General features: G+C 49.0%; 1 protein-coding gene across 1 annotated transcript in view; it reads right to left on the bottom strand.

The window, feature by feature from the left end:
• The window catches only part of LOC115531877 (proton myo-inositol cotransporter), a 36,736-nt gene that overhangs the window by 18,539 nt on the left and 1,892 nt on the right, over nucleotides 1-16,305 (bottom strand). Inside the window, exons 2-4 of the mRNA XM_030341197.1 lie at nucleotides 11,416-11,575; nucleotides 9,416-9,624; nucleotides 1,652-1,760 (exon numbers count right to left, since the gene is read on the bottom strand). Coding sequence (XP_030197057.1) covers nucleotides 1,652-1,760; nucleotides 9,416-9,624; nucleotides 11,416-11,575 — 478 coding nt within the window. The remainder of the gene's footprint in view (nucleotides 1-1,651; nucleotides 1,761-9,415; nucleotides 9,625-11,415; nucleotides 11,576-16,305) is intronic.

The following is a 16,305-nucleotide window of genomic DNA, read 5'->3' as shown; positions in this document are numbered from 1 at the left end:
TGTGCTAGCCTAGCGTGTGATAGCTTAGCATGTGGGGGAGCTTTGTCTGAATGTAGCCTCGACGCAGGCCGACGCAACATAATGTAACCAAGTATTAGTTGGAGAAGATAAACAAGGAAAACTTGGAATTGAGGTCAGAAATACAACGGGTGACGGCTTTATGGAATCATAACTCACGCTCGGTAACGGCTAGTCAATGGAGCTGATGAAGGAGAAGAAGAGGCTAATTGATAGCTTCCGAAATAACAACATGATCCCGGCAGAACTTAAATTGAGCGTTTTTTGCCATACGAATCGATCAATCAAAATTATCAACAATATTGATTTCATACGCCAGGGCTATTCAACCTCCTTAACAAGTGGGTCGAAAAGGAAAACCACTGGGGGTTCATGGGCCACACAGAGTAAAACGTGAATGAATCGCTACAAATAAATTTTACTTAAAGTAGTGTTAACTTAATATATATAATACTTCTACATGGAATAAACTTGTCAGACGCATTCCTTCCTTCTTCACTTTTAATCGTATCATTATAAAAGATTTTGTTCTCACATATTTTGGACACGTATTTAGAATTCAACAATGTTGTTTGAATCATCACAAAACAGAACTACTGTACATATGAGACATTTTGAGCCAGTGAGTCAGTGAGAAAGATTGCACTGCCTTGTTTGCCTAGTTTGGCTCATCCTGAGACACTCATGCAGCTTCTCATAGGTCATGGAGCAACGTGCCCTTGTTCTGACGGCATTCATATGAGAAAAGCTAGACTCACACGTATCGGTTGAGCCAAACATTGTCAGAATAAGTGATGCCAGTTCCTGATTGTGGGGTACTGATACTGGCTAGTATCACCGGCTACACACAGAAACCTGATTTGCATGCAACTATGTTTCTCCTTTATTTTATTTATTTTTTGCATGCAACCTCTTGCGGGCCAGAAAAAAAGTAGGAGGGGCCGCATTTGGCCCACGGGCCGCTAGTTGAATAGGCCTGCCATACGCAATAAGACGATTGATGCAATAAGCCGGCATTTCCTGCTAGAAGATAACCCCCACACACACACAAACACACACCTTATACCAGAAACACACACACACAGACTCAATGATGCACACACACAGATTCAATGACACACACACACACACAGATTCAATGACACACACACACACACACACACACACACACACACACACACACACACACACACACACACACACACACACACACACACACACACACACACACAGACTCAATGAAACGCACACACACACACACACACATAGACTCAATGAAACGCACACGCACACACACACACACACACACAGCAGGCAACAACTTCTGAATGTCAAAACTCTGAAGTGTCATCATATACATCAACACACACACACACACACACGCAATCATCACACCCTATACATACAGCCCCCCCCCCCCCCCCCGCTGCCTCCACTCCCACACACTCCAACACACACCCACGCACACAGTCAATCAATGGCTCTCACCTCTGACGGTCGCTAAGCAACAGCACACATCCAAAGATTGTTTACAAAGCCCCGAGGAGGGGGAGGGTTGTGGTCAATGAGGGGGGACTCCATGACCCCCCCCCCCCCCCCGTGCCGGTGCGCGTTGTGAAGTGGTTTAGCTCACATGACGGCGTTGACTCCAGACAGCTGCTGGAACATCTGCAGACCGCAGCCGACCAGCAGAGCGCGACGCGTCGGGCCGTAGGTCAGCATCCTCCACAGCACGGGGCCCTCTGGAGCACAAACACACACACATTTATATATACAAACACACACACACCCACAGATATAAACACACACACACATTAATCTATACAAAAACACACACACACACACACACACACACACACACACACGCACACATTAATATATACAAACACACATGCACACAAACACACAGATATAAACACACATACAAACACAGACATAAACACACACACTGTGGCAACCCGGCATGGTGAGCGAACAACCTCCTCCCAAACAGGACACAACTTTGCTGGGCAAAAGCCAAAAAGGCATGTTTGATCCAAAATCAAACGAAGTCTATTACTGAAAATAATACAACAACGAAAAAACCTGGGAGGAATCGACGGCCCTTTCCCCCGTGGGTGGAATCCCGTCACCCACGAGGACCGGTCTCTCCGTACAGGAGCTCCAGGGCTATCTAAAAGGCTATCTAAAAACTGCAAATCGTATTACTCCAGTGTATGAAGTGACACACACATGATGATTCTGAAGTGCATAGTGAACCAATGTGGGTCACCAGACAACTTTAACACTTCTCATTTATCGCCGTATCGCCCGGTTACTCACAGCGTGTAAACCTATTATTACGTTATTATTCCAAATAATTTTGTGAAACTAGTAAAAATGCACAACCCTACTTAGCATAAAATCGCAGCGTTTTCATTGGCCGTCGGAAGCCGCTGAGTTGGGAGGAAGTGATGCGTATGACTGACAACATTTGCACGGTGTTAACCTGGTGAAATACAATTGGTTGTTCCCCGAGGATCACAACAGTGGCCTGTTATTGGATTAGCCAATAGGAAACCAGCCTGGCCTGAGCCACTGAGAGAATGGTGAAGACCTAATGAAAGCTAACAGAGATAAAGTGAAGGGCGCACACATGCGCACACATACTTGTAAGCACGCACGCACGCAAGTACACACAAACACAAACACCGGGAATAGCTTTAATTCCACTATTAAGCTAATCAGTTGAGAGCTCCTCTGAGCTAGCAAGTCATCAACATCCAACCAGTCTGATGAACTCCCACGGGAGGGGGAGAGAGGAGGAGGGGAGAAGGAGATAGGGAAGATGGGGGGAAGGGGAGGAGAGAGATTGATAGAGATGAAGAGGTTGGCTATTTAGAGGGCTATGTAGAGGGCGAGAGAGAGAGAGAGAGAGAGAGAGAGAGAGAGCGAGAGAGAGAGAGAGAGAGAGAGAGAGAGAGAGAGAGAGAGAGAGATTGGCTTGGCTATCGAACAACAGCCAATCACAAAACAAAGAGGCCTAATCAGGCGGGACAATGGGCCTGATGGACAGCTCCCCCTAACGAGAGAATGATTCCATCCAGCGAGCAACATGTCCATCAACCTCCCCTCTGTCTGTCATCCTTCATCCTGTGGTACTGTTTCACTCTTCATCATTCAGCAGATGCTTTCTCCAATGTGTCATTGCGGAGCAGGGAGCGGTGGGGGGGGAAGACATCGGGGATCGAACCCAGAACCTTTCTGCCGAGAGGAATACACAACCTTCTGCAGAGAGGAATACACAACCTTCTGCAGAGAGGAATACACAACAACTAGACAACATGCCCCTCACTCAGTGGTCATATTCTGTACACTACAAAGGATCTGAAAGTCAAAAAATATTATCGAAAACATTCATTATTTTCTCCCATCCTGTCTTCCCCTCATCCTCTCATTCCCTCACCCCCCCCTCCCCCTCCCCTCCTCATCCGCTCATCCTCTCACCCCCTCCTCCCTCACCCTCCCTACCTCCTCCCCCCCTCATCCTGTCCTCAGGGGCCGATGCTCCTCTGCCTCTGGGTAATGACCTCGGCCATCACGTCAAGCCGTCAGTGCCACGCTGTGATTGGCCGCTGACCGCGGCCCGGTCCGCTGTATGCCGATGAGGGGACGTGGCTTTTATGGTTGCTAGGATACGCACCGGCGACAGGTGGACACTAACACAACAGCCAGAGCATTCTCCGCAGCACCTGAAGGCACACACACACACACGCACACACGCAGCCACACGCATCCACACACACACTTGACTTTGAAAATCGATGGATGGATGGATGGGTGAGTGGATGAATGGACAAATGGAACAATAAGTGAATGGATGGATTGATGGATAATGTGAATGGATGAATAGATGGATTGATAGGTGGATGGATCGATGTGTGGATGGATGATGGATGGATGAATGGGTGAATGAAAGCTGGGATCCGGGGTCAGCCCATTGGGCAGGTGAATAACGGTCGGGATACATATCCAAACCATTGCTTGACCATGGCCGCCACGGTCCAACACCTTTACTGAAACCAGCGAAAGAAAGCATCATTTGGAAAGGGACGACAAAAATCAAATACAAAAAACGCACCAATAAATGGCCTGCTACCATAGCAACAGTGCAGGCTACACACACACACACACACACACACACACACACACACACACACACACACACACACACACACACACACACACACACACACACACACACACACACACACACACACATTATCAATTCTATTTCCAGTTTGCAACAGGAGGTTATTGTCTGCACCTTCAAACGAGTCTTCACACCAGAGCAAGGTTTCATTGCTACACACTCCGTGAAACGTAATTATCACATCTTATGGAGAGTCAAAACCCCACGCTGGCCCGGGGACAGAGAGGCAGAGAGAGAGAGAGAGAGAGAGAGAGAGAGAGAGAGAGAGAGAGAGAGAGAGAGAGAGAGAGAGAGAGACAGCGACAGAGACAGAGACAGAGAGAGAGAGAGAGACAGAGAGAGACAGAGAGACAGAGAGAGAGAGAGACAGAGAGAGACAGACAGAGAGAGAGACAGAGAGAGAGAGACAGAGAGACAGAGAGAGAGAGAGAGAGAGAGAGAGAGAGAGAGAGAGAGAGAGAGAGAGAGAGAGAGAGAGAGAGAGAGAGAGAGAGAGAGAGACAGAGAGAGACAGACAGAGACAGAGACAGAGAGAGAGAGAGAGAGAGACAGAGAGAGAGAGAGAGAGAGAGAGACAGAGAGAGAGATAGAGAGAGAGACAGAGAGACAGAGAGACAGAGAGACAGAGAGACAGAGAGAGAGAGAGAGACAGAGAGACAGAGAGAGAGAGACAGAGAGACAGAGAGAGAGAGTTAGGGGGGAAAGTGGGTGAGACAGAGAGCTGGAGAGCTCATCAAGAGAGATCTGTCATCACTCTCCTCCACTCAGCCCTCCTCTTCTCACCCCTCTCCCCCCCTCCTGCCCCCTCTGCTTTCCTCCCTCATCCCTTCCCTCCCCCTCTCCCCTCTATTGTCCCTCCCCCTCTACCCTCCTCACCTTTCCTCCCTCATTTATCCCCCGTAGATGATGTTAGCTGATGGAGCTGCAGTCTATCCTATAGGCGAACAGCTACAGGGATAAACAAGAAATAAGATCTGATCTGAGGAGGAAACCAAACAGAGACAGAAGTCCTTTTTCCATCAGATTTTCAAGCGAATTAACTCTTAAAGCGAATTAATTTGTAGCGACATAAGAAGCGCCTGAACGGTTTTCCATCGACAGAATGATTATAGCGAATTAAAATTGTGTCACAATGCCCCGCGTTGAAGCGCATTTTTCTGACCCGCTAGATGATTTTCCATCAACAATGCGCATGCGCGACATTCTACATCGCTTCAGCCGTTTTCCATTACTTTTATGTCGCTAGAACTTTCCCAAAACCACCTCTGCAGAGCAAATTAACTTAGTGCGACAAAATCGGCGTTAGAGCGATATAACCCTTTTTCCATCACATATGTCGCACTAACTTTTGATGCGCATCATTTTAAAGCGCATTATCTTTTTGATGGAAAAAGGACTAGAGAGCATTAAACCTGTGGGCCTGTTGTTGGCTTCTGTTAGACTGACTGTGTCTCTGTTAGACTGTTAGACTGACTGTTAGTCTCTGTTAGACTGTTAGACCCTGTTAGACTCTGTAAGAGTGTTAGACTGACTGTTAGTCTCTGTTAGACTGACTGTTAGTCTCTGTTAGACTGTTAGACCCTGTTAGACTCTGTAAGAGTGTTTGACTGACTGTTAGTCTCTGTTAGACTGAATGTTAGTCTCTGTTAGACCCTGTTAGACTCTGTAAGAGTGTTTGACTGACTGTTAGTCTCTGTTAGACTGAATGTTAGTCTCTGTGAGACCCTGTCAGACTCTGTAAGAGTGTTAGACTGACTTTTAGCCTCTGTTAGAGAATGTTAGACTCTGTTAGCCTCATGTATCAGGATCTGTAAGACTGTTAGAGTCATCTGTTAGACTCTGTTAGAATCGTCTGTTACTGGTGTATTAGGCTGGCTTTGAGTAGTGCTGTACCCAATCATTTAGTCCACTATAAGACAGCCCCCCGGCCTCCAAAGATGACCACTCTACCCCCCCTAGACCACCTCTAATGGACCACCGCTGTAGCACTCAGAGACTCATTAAAAACATTGCTTTTAAAAATTCTCGTTTCTAAAAATATATCAATGGAAAAAGGGTCCCAATCTTTAGGGAAATTAATTTGTGCCTGGGCTGGATCCATTGTGTGGCGCCTGAATCACAGCGTTCCTGGTCTCCTTCTGTCCGCCTCCCAACCCCATCCCTGCTTTTGTGAAATATTTCATTTATTCATCAGAACTGAACTCACTGTGTGGACTTTCACATCTCTTCATCTCTGCTGTAATTATTAGTCTGCGAAGAGAATTCAAAGTCAAGAGCTCGATGCAGACCGCTTGATGTTCAAACAGAAATCTGTCTTTTAACCAAAAGGTTATTTGTAGAGAGAAACAACAAATAACGAGCTAACCTAACACAGTTCGCCCAACTACAACCAATGAATGAACTGACGGGAAACTAAAGCGTGACGAACGTCCTGACGACAAGGATCGTATGAGGTCTTCAACAGGCTGAACAAAAACAGATAAAAGGTCCGTCTCAGTGTGCGTTTTAACTGATATCATATCGCACACAACCAGACCAGATTATAACGACACACACTCCACATCAGGACCGGCAGGGACTTATCTTAGATGTGCCCCAAAACCTGAGGGAATGCCAACTCCCACCAGCCCAGCTCGCTCTAAGGGAACAGCTCCTCAAAGAAGCACATTCCCCCGGCTGGAGCACACATCCTCATCTTCACCGGCTTCCATCCCATAATATCCAAAGCACAACCTGCAGGCCCCCTGGAGCGAGATGGCCTAGACCGGCTCTTTTCAGACCTGCGTCTGAAGTCATAGCAAGTGGCTCTGGGTGAAAAGGTCTGATAAACGCCTGAATATTAAAATAAACCGTTTATATGAGGCTGGAAACTGAACTGACGCGGGCCACAGCAGCAGGATTCAGTTAACACACAATCACCCATTCACCCTCTCTCTCTCTCTCTCTCGTGGAGGAGGAGGATGCAATCAGAGCTCATTGAGGCTAAGGCAGCTCGTTAAGGGCGGGAGGCTCCTCCCCTTCGCCTCACAGCGTTCAGGAGACATCAGAGATCCGCCGGGATCCGAACACTACTAGATTAAATCAAACGTGCTTTGGGTTGAGGAGTGTAGGACGGGAGGGGGGGGGGGGGGGGGGGGGGGGGGGGGGGGGGTGCGTGTTATCCCCATGGTTACGACCCACGACAACCTTGTGATACTTTTTTAATACCTTTTTTAATACCTTTATCGTTCACACTGAACGTGTGATCGTTTTTAATAAGCAATGTTGTACATGAAATTCACGACACACCGTAGAGTTGTACTATAGGTGTCCGCGAAGCCTCACCCTCGTGCGGACGCAGACATTAAATCAACTCATATAAAGCTCAGAGCAGAGGGAGCTTCACCATCCACACACACACCGTAGCGTTACACTATAAGTCATACCATGAGTTTAGACATTGAGGCTCAGCATCAGGGTCGGACGCCCCAGTCCAGTGCGGGACATAGAAGGCCCTCACAAAGACCCTTTGACCTCAGGAATCGTCAGGAAAGAAGAACGCTACCTGCCTCAGATAGAGTTTTGAGAGACTGGCAAATGGATAGGATTTTTCTCCTGTTTTCGCTCAGTTAGTGTCTTCCATTTCAGTCGCAGTGATAAAAGGTGGTCATTAAGTTGAGGATCAAATAAGACATATAACCACGTATATAACCACGTTGAAAACTATGCTAATACGATTTTGGGTTGAACTTGGGCTCAAAGCGAGCACAAGTTAGCATACTTAAATCGTATTCTATGCATGAAATGTAGAATGTTCACACGAACATAAGCGTTGCGAATCATCCCCTGGTTTATTTGTTTAGTTTCTGTTTCTGGAGTGGGTCAGAAGCCTTTATCGGCCACTAATTAAACAGGTAGCAGAGCGATACTGTAAGACCACATCAATACTCCACCGCTGAGTTCCTCTCTCACATCAACCAGCGCTACCTCTGGGTTATTGACGAGCACTTCCACAGAGGTCACGCTGTGTGTCCTGAACACTAATCAAATGTCAGCGAGGGCGGGGCTTGTGCAGGAGGTCCACCTAACTCCAGACGGTTGTGGCCTGTACGGTAAACTTTAGCTTCACAGTAGGACATGCACACGCAACGCTTTGTTTCTGCGTGATACTGAGTGTTGTGGACGCTTCTTTAGACCAGCCGTAAGGCGGTGGGAGCTACAGTGTTTAGGACGCAGATAGATTTTGCATTGTATATTGTTGTTTAGCAAACGGCGGGTGCTAGCTTTGTTTATTGTTGTTTAGCACACGGCGGGTGCTAGCTTTGTTTATTGTTGTTTAGCACACGGCGGGTGCTAGCTTTGTTTAGCGTTGTTTAGCACACGGCGGGTGCTAGCTTTGTTTAGCGTTGTTTAGCCCGCCGGTCGCTTCCTTAGCACACCTCACCTCACAATGGTACCATCATCATCACCATCACACCCCGAGGTGTGTAACGGGGGGGACGGACGTACGACACACTGTTTCCATGGCAACCAACGTGGCACTTAGAGCTCTTTTATTTTTCCCACACGTACCCACAGACACGCACACACACACACACGTACCCACAGACACGCACACGTACCCACAGACACGCACACACACACACACACACACACACACACACACACACACACACACACACACACACACACACACACACACACACACACACACACACACACACACACACACGCCAACAGACATGCCAACAGACATTTTGTGTAAAACGCACAAAAGGTCAACCACGACTGAGATACCTTTCATAGTAGGTGCTGTGGGTTCATGTTCAATATCACAACAACAACAACAACAACAACAACAACAACAACAACAACAACAACATAAAAACAACACTCACACACCCTAGAGAACTGGACTGGAGAAATACAGACAGATAGACGGACGGACACAGAGACACTCAGAGAGCCAAATGGAGAGCTGACAGATGCAAGGACAGACAGGCAGACAGACAGAAAGACAAACAGGAATACAAAGACACAGGCAGAAAAACAACAGACAAACAGAAAGACAAAACGGCAGAAAAAAACAGCGACCGTCTGTCTGTCTGCCTGATTGTCAGAGACAGCGAGGCGGTGGGGAGACCCGAACTGACGGACTAAATGACATCCATAAACAGTGACGGACAGAGACAGACAGATAGACGGAGACCCCCCCCCCCCCCCCACCTCCTGCGGCCTCCTTCTCCTCCTCCTCGATGCTGCTCTTGATGCTGTCGAACTCCTCGTCGATGTTCTGGTTGCCGCGGATCTGGCTGAGGACCCGCCGGGCCTTCTGGGTGAGGCCGTGCTGCAGCAGCCAGCGCGGCGACTCAGGCAGGAAGAGGAAGCCCACGAACTGGACCAGAGCGGGGACCGCGGAGAGACCCAGCATGTACCTGGAGGAGGGAGGGGAGGGGGGGAGGAGAGAGGAGGGGAGAAGGGGGGAGAGGGGGGAGGAGAGGGGAGAGGAGAGAGGAGAGGAGAGGGGGGAGGGGGGGAGGAGAGAGGAGAGGAGAGGGGGGGGGGGGGGAGGAGAGAGGAGAGGGGGGAGAGCGGGGAGGGGGAGAGGGAGAAAGGAGGAGAGAGGGGAGAGGGGGGGAGGAGAGAGGAGAGGAGAGGGGGAGAAGGGGGGAGGAGATAGGAGAGGAGAGGGGGGGAGGGGGGAGGAGAGGGGGGAGAGGTGGAAGAGAGAGGAGAGAGGAGAGGGGAGATGAGAGGGGGGAGAGGAGGGGGGAGAGGGGAGAGGGGAGAAGGGGAGAGGAGGGGAGAGGGAGAAAGGATGAGGGGGGGGGGAGGTGAGGAGAGGGGATTGAGAGGGGAGGTGACGGGGGGAGAGGAGGGGAGTGGGTGGAGGGGGAGAGGGAGAGGGGAAATGAGAGGAGAGGGAGGAGGGGAGAGGGGAAGGAGAGAGAGATAGGAGAGGGGAGAGGGGGGAGGATACAGGGCAGAGAGAGAGAAGAGATAGAGGCAGAGGAGGGTGGAGGGAGAGGGAGTGGAGGGAGAGGAGGATGGAGGTGGAGGCAGAGTGAGGGAGGAGGGTGAGAGAGTGAGGAGGGAGGAGCGAGAAGAGATGGAAGGGGCAAGGGGAACAGGAGTAGAGAGGGGGCGAGGGAGTTGGGATAGGGAGGAAGAGTTAAAAGAGGAGCAGAGCGACAGAGTAAAGGACGTCTCCGTGCTGCTGCTATAAAACATCTTAAGCCAGAAGAATGGCTCCTTATCTCGTATTAATCCCAGCCAATCAGAGCCTGCCAGCGGAGGCCCTGAGAATAGCGAGGCCATGACATGTACGATACATTTGGGATGAGCTTCATACACAAGAATAGTTGTTGTTCTCCGCCCGTAAAGGTTGGAAACCAATGATCTGAAACCGGCTCTGCTCTGTGTGAAATCGATCAGCAGTCAGAGGGGGAGAAATGATCCACGTAAAGAAATAAAACACACTGCTGTCTCACAGAGAGACAGAGAGAGAGATAACGAGCGACGGACGGAGAGAGATAGAGACAGGCAGAGACAGACCGATGGAGAGACAGAGAGACTGGCAGAGAGAGCGAGAGACGGACAGAGAGAGACAGATAGAAAGACAGGGAATCAGACAGAGAACGACAGACAAACAGGCAAGGCAGAGAGACAGACAGGCATAGAGAGAGACAGACAGACAGACAGACAGAGAGAGAAGTCCGATAAGAAATGTTAAGGAGTGTTCCATGAAAGAGGAGAGGAAGGGAGGAGAGGGGAGAGATGTTTAAAACATGTTGCTGCAAATGTTAGCTAAAGATTTCATGCGTGAGATGACATTTAGAAGAAAGACAGGAAGTCAGGGTACTTCCAAATTCCAGGAATCAGCAGACAACATAAAGGCTGACTGACACACACACACACACACTGTATGTGGTTATCTAATATATATATATATATATATATATATATATATATATATATATATATATATATTATACACACATACACTTGTAAATAATTGGTGAGTATCGATAATGCGTATGCAGAGGAGGCAGAGTGTTTGTTTGTGTGTGTGTGTTTGTCTGTCAGTGTGTGGGTGTGTTTGTCTATTGGTGTGTGTGTGTGTTTGTCTGTTGCAGTGCGTATGTGTGCGTGCGTACGAGTGTGTGCGTGCGTGCATGCATGCATTTGTGTGTATGTGCGTGTGTGTGTGTGCGTGCGTGTCCCACCTCCAGCCGTCGTGCGGCAGGTAGCTGAAGGTGGCGTCGAAGAGGCTGGCGGTCAGCTGACCCGCGCTGATGAAGAGCGTGTTGACCGTGACCAGCTGGCCTCTGAGGTGGGGGGGGGACGCCTCCGCGATGTACACCGGCACCGTCATCGACGCGATCCCTGCCGTCGCACAACAAGTAACACATCCCGTTACACCACACTGTCGGTAACGCAACGTAACACATTGCACCACACTATCCCTGCCGTCGGTAACACAACATTGCACCACACTATCAGTATCACACAGCGTAACACATTGCACCACACTATCCCTGCCGTCGGTAACACAACATTGCACCACACTATCAGTAACACACAACGTAACACATTACACCACACTGTCGGTAACGCAACGTAACACATTGCACCACACTATCCCTGCCGTCGGTAACACAACATTGCACCACACTATCAGTAACACACAAAGTAACACATTACACCACACTATCAGTAACACACAACGTAATACATTACACCACACTATCAGTATCACACAACATAACACATTGCACCACACTATCCCTACCGTCGGTAACACAACATTACACCACACTATCAGTAACACACAACGTAACACATTACACCATACTATCGGTAACACACAACGTACCACATTACACCACACTGTCAGTAACACACAACGTAACACATTACACCACACTGTCAGTAACACACAACGTAACACATTACACCACAGTGTCAGTAACATCTGTAATCTAAGTTTCAAGATTGACCTAGTGACATTTAGTGTGGAACTATTCAGGCGGAAAATGCCACGATCTCTAGAAAGCTGCAGCACGTGTTGACAACCGGGAGAGGTCATTACTAAGCGGCAAATGGACTGCATATATACAGCGCTCTTCTGACCCGCGGCCACTCAAAGCGCTTTACAATATCGCCTCGCATTCACACATTCATGCACACGTTGACACCCCAGCATCCATCTCGTCGGGAGCCCTCCGGGGAAGGCGCCTTTGCTCAGTGACACTTCAACACTCCTACTGGCTGTAGGAAACAGTGGTTAACTACGTTACTCTACGAACGTGAGTCCTACGCAGGAGGTTCACCACACCCACTGTACACGGTATCTCAGATTTCCCTTGACACAGCTAATCTAAGTTATTATTTTGAGAGCGAATTACACCACAATATGACACATTTTTCAGAGATGTAATTCTGGTGGTGCCCGTGCTAATTGCACCATCACCCTTGAGGGTTGCTTAGCACTCGTTATCTGCACTTCAGTGACGTACGCATGCAGAACTTAATCACACACCTTCAAGGGGAACACTGCTCAGATATAACAAACACGATACAACACATGACGAGGGAGACGGGAAATTCATTGACGCTGCGCCTCACACACAATACACAACACAACTCATCATAACACAACTCATCATAACAACACACAGGATAACACAACTCATTATAAAACAACACACAGTATAACAGGTAGGACAGTCAGATACAGGTCACTAAGGAGCAGGTAGGGGTTAGACATTAAATACAGATACAGGTCACTAAGGAGCAGGTAGGGGTTAGAGAGTGAATACAGAGACGGGTCACTAAGGAGCAGGTAGGAGTTAGACAGTAAATACAGAGACGGGTCACTAAGGAGCAGGTAGTGGTTAAACAGTGAATACAGACACGGGTCACTAAGGAGCAAGTAGGGGTTAGACAGTGAACACAGAGTTTGTGAAGGAGCAGGTCCTAGCCACTAGAATCTAGCCGATAGAAGAAGAAGGAAGATAGAGAGAGGAGTGTGTCCCGATAGACAGAGATGATAGCGATACAACATCACTGTAAACACAGTGTTGACTGACTGCATCAATGCTGTGTTTATTGCTGGTTTTACACACAAATGCAGAAGTAAGTACCGATTTTACACAAGCGTGTATAATCCCATGTTACCAAATGCCAAGGCATACACACGCATGCACACACAATATAACCACATGCGGCCATATGTGTTTTTTATATGCATGTCTGTGTGTGCTTGGCAGTGCGTATGTGCAGGTGTGTTTGGGTGCTTTTTTTGCGTGCGTGCAGGTGTATGTTGTATATGCTGTGTGTGTGTGTACGGGTGCATGTGCGTGGTTGCATGTGCATGCATGTGTGCGTGTGTCTGCAATTGCGCATGTGTGTGTGTGTGTATGTTTATATATGCTTTATGTGTTTGTGTGTGTGCATGTGCATGTGTGTGTGTGTGAGTATGCCTGTGTGTGTGTGCATGTGTGCGTTATCCCAAGACTCTCCCCACGCCGCTGCGTGAGACAGAGGACGGTTCCAGCTGCTTCCTGATCTGGGCTCTATTAATAGTCTCCTCCACCTCCTTCCCCCCCCCCCCCCCCCCCCCAACACCACGTGGCTACCTGTTGCTATGGTTATGGCTCACCGGGAAAGCGGGGTCGACGCCTCTAAGCGTGCCCAGGCATGCTGGCAGCGCGGCGGGGAGACGGGTCGATGCGGCAGGGACAGCGGTCGCACCGTCCTCCCCTGTAGCCTAGCTCGTGGCTACGTCCAGCCTCGTATGGAGATGGAGGGGGCGGACCGCCGCCGTCGACGAGGTGGGAATGTGTGCATGGCTGGGTGAACGTGTGCATGGCTGGGTGAACGTGTGCATGGCTGGGTGAATGTGTGCATGGCTGGGTGAACGTGTGCATGGCTGGGTGAATGTGTGCATGGCTGGGTGAACGTGTGCATGGCTGGGTGAACGTGTGCATGGCTGGGTGAATGTGTGCATGGCTGGGTGAACGTGTGCATGGCTGGGTGAACGTGTGTATGAATGGGTGAACGAGTGTATGAATGGGTGAACGAGTGCAGGAACGGGCCAACGTGTCTAGGACTGGGTAAATGTGTGTATGAATGGATGAATGGGTGTATGAATGGGTGAATGTGGGTATAATGGGTGAACGTGTGTATGACTGGGTGAATGTGGGTATGAATGGGTGAATGTGAGCATGAATGGGTGAATGTGTACGAATGGGAGAAGGTGTGTATGACTGGGTGGACGTGTATATGAATGGGTGAATGGGTGAATGTGTGTATGAATGGGTGAATGTTTGTATGAATTGGTGAACATGTGTATGACTGGGTGAATGTGTATGAATGGGTGAATGTGTATGAATGGGAGCCCTTACAAGCTGCTTTGAAATTCTGCCCCTTCAGGGCCAGGCGTGTCCACCTAGATGTGTTGTTGAAAGATCAGTCTACCAGCCTAACCAGTGGACTGTAGCAAACGTCCCTCATCTATCCGTCATACATCTAGGTGGACACGCCCACTTGTGATGTCAGAAGACGCCGATTTTCGAAACGGCTTGTAACGGCTAATCACACTCACACCTGGTGGTATAATATGGGACCTCTGAGTAAAATGAATCCAGGATATTCACAAAATGTAGACGCAGTTCCTTTTACACATCACTAATCACTAATAGGTGTAAAAAGCGTGTTGCAAAGTCTATCTTAGCGAGACGAGGAGAGTCCTCAGGGGAAGGATGAATCTGATGTGAAGGAATCTTTGCACTGTTGCTAATTAGCGTTGAGAGTGCGGCTCTTGACTGTGTTTAGTCTCAGCACGCTGGACAGATCCCAGCGCTAAGACATCTCTCCAGGAACGGAGAGCGAGGGAGGAGCGAGGGGGATAGGGAGAGAGAGAGAGCGGAATAGATGAGTGGAGAAGGTACTGCCGCTGATTTCACAGATGTGCTCTTCCATTACGGGCGTGATGACTGATTGAGGCGAGCAGGGTTTTTGGGAGCTTTCCATTGATTGGCTGGGCTCTGAAGGGATCGACAGGTCGCTTGTATCTGACCTCAGATGACCACAGGTTAAATCTCTTCAGAAAACGGCGTCGTTAGTTCTGGCGGAACACTATAGTTATGTGACCCCCCATCAGCTGACGGTTTCCAATCAAACGCACGCACACGGATAGGTGGTCGATTTAAGACCTTCCATCTCAAACACTCAATCTGCGAGGTTAAGTGTGCTGGGCAGAACTTCGCCAACAACACCACACACCAGCCTCCATCACCACCAACAGCCTCCACCACAAGCCTCCACCACCACCAGCTTCCACTAAGTGCGTACTTCAAGTGCCAGGACGTAGAACATACAATAAGTGTGTAAGAGGGGGGTGTGTGTGTGGGGGGGGGGGACATATGTATCTGCCTCCCCTGATGTTCAAACTGATGTCCAGCAGACCTGGGGCCAATCAAAACCGTCAATACGATGCAATGACTGTACAGAAAAGTCCCCTATGGGAGCATCTTTGAGGCATTTTCAAAAACATGAAGGACGGCTGGTGCTGATTGGTTCGAAAGCGTATCCAATCGCGACCAGAGGCATTCCGGGCCAGTGCCTTTGAGAATCCAAAATGAACCGAGAGGTTCTCAACAAATTCGCATTCACGAACCGGCCCGGCGATTGTCAAGCTTAAGCCCAGCGTGTCACGGTGAAAGGTCGGCTCTTTGGGTAATTGGAGCGGGGGGCCTGCTGCCATGTTAATACAGCTAGGCTAAGTGGAGCAGGAAACAAGCCGGCCTCGTTAGTATCGCTGCTCACTAATTGGGAGCGGAACACTGTTTTGGTCCCAATTATCAGTCAGAATTGTACACAGCGATGTTCCTCTCGAAGGTCAGCCCGGAAGGAGAAATATTAACCGAGAGAAGACGAGTTGAACATCATTAATGGTTCCCGCCCTTCCACAGCAAACAGAAGGGGGGTGGGGGGGTGGGGGGGTTGTCACTTTGATGAATAGAGAATAATTGCTGTTATTCTTACAGGAGGAAGAGGAATATCGATACGATTTTGCGTTTCACAATGAATATCAGTTCTGTCTTTGCATT

The sequence above is a fragment of the Gadus morhua genome, chromosome 19, assembly GCF_902167405.1.
Source record: "Gadus morhua chromosome 19, gadMor3.0, whole genome shotgun sequence".
Lineage (NCBI taxonomy): Eukaryota > Metazoa > Chordata > Actinopteri > Gadiformes > Gadidae > Gadus > Gadus morhua.
The sequence above is the reverse complement of the archived record's forward strand: the minus strand, read 5'-3'. Positions and strand labels throughout refer to the sequence as shown.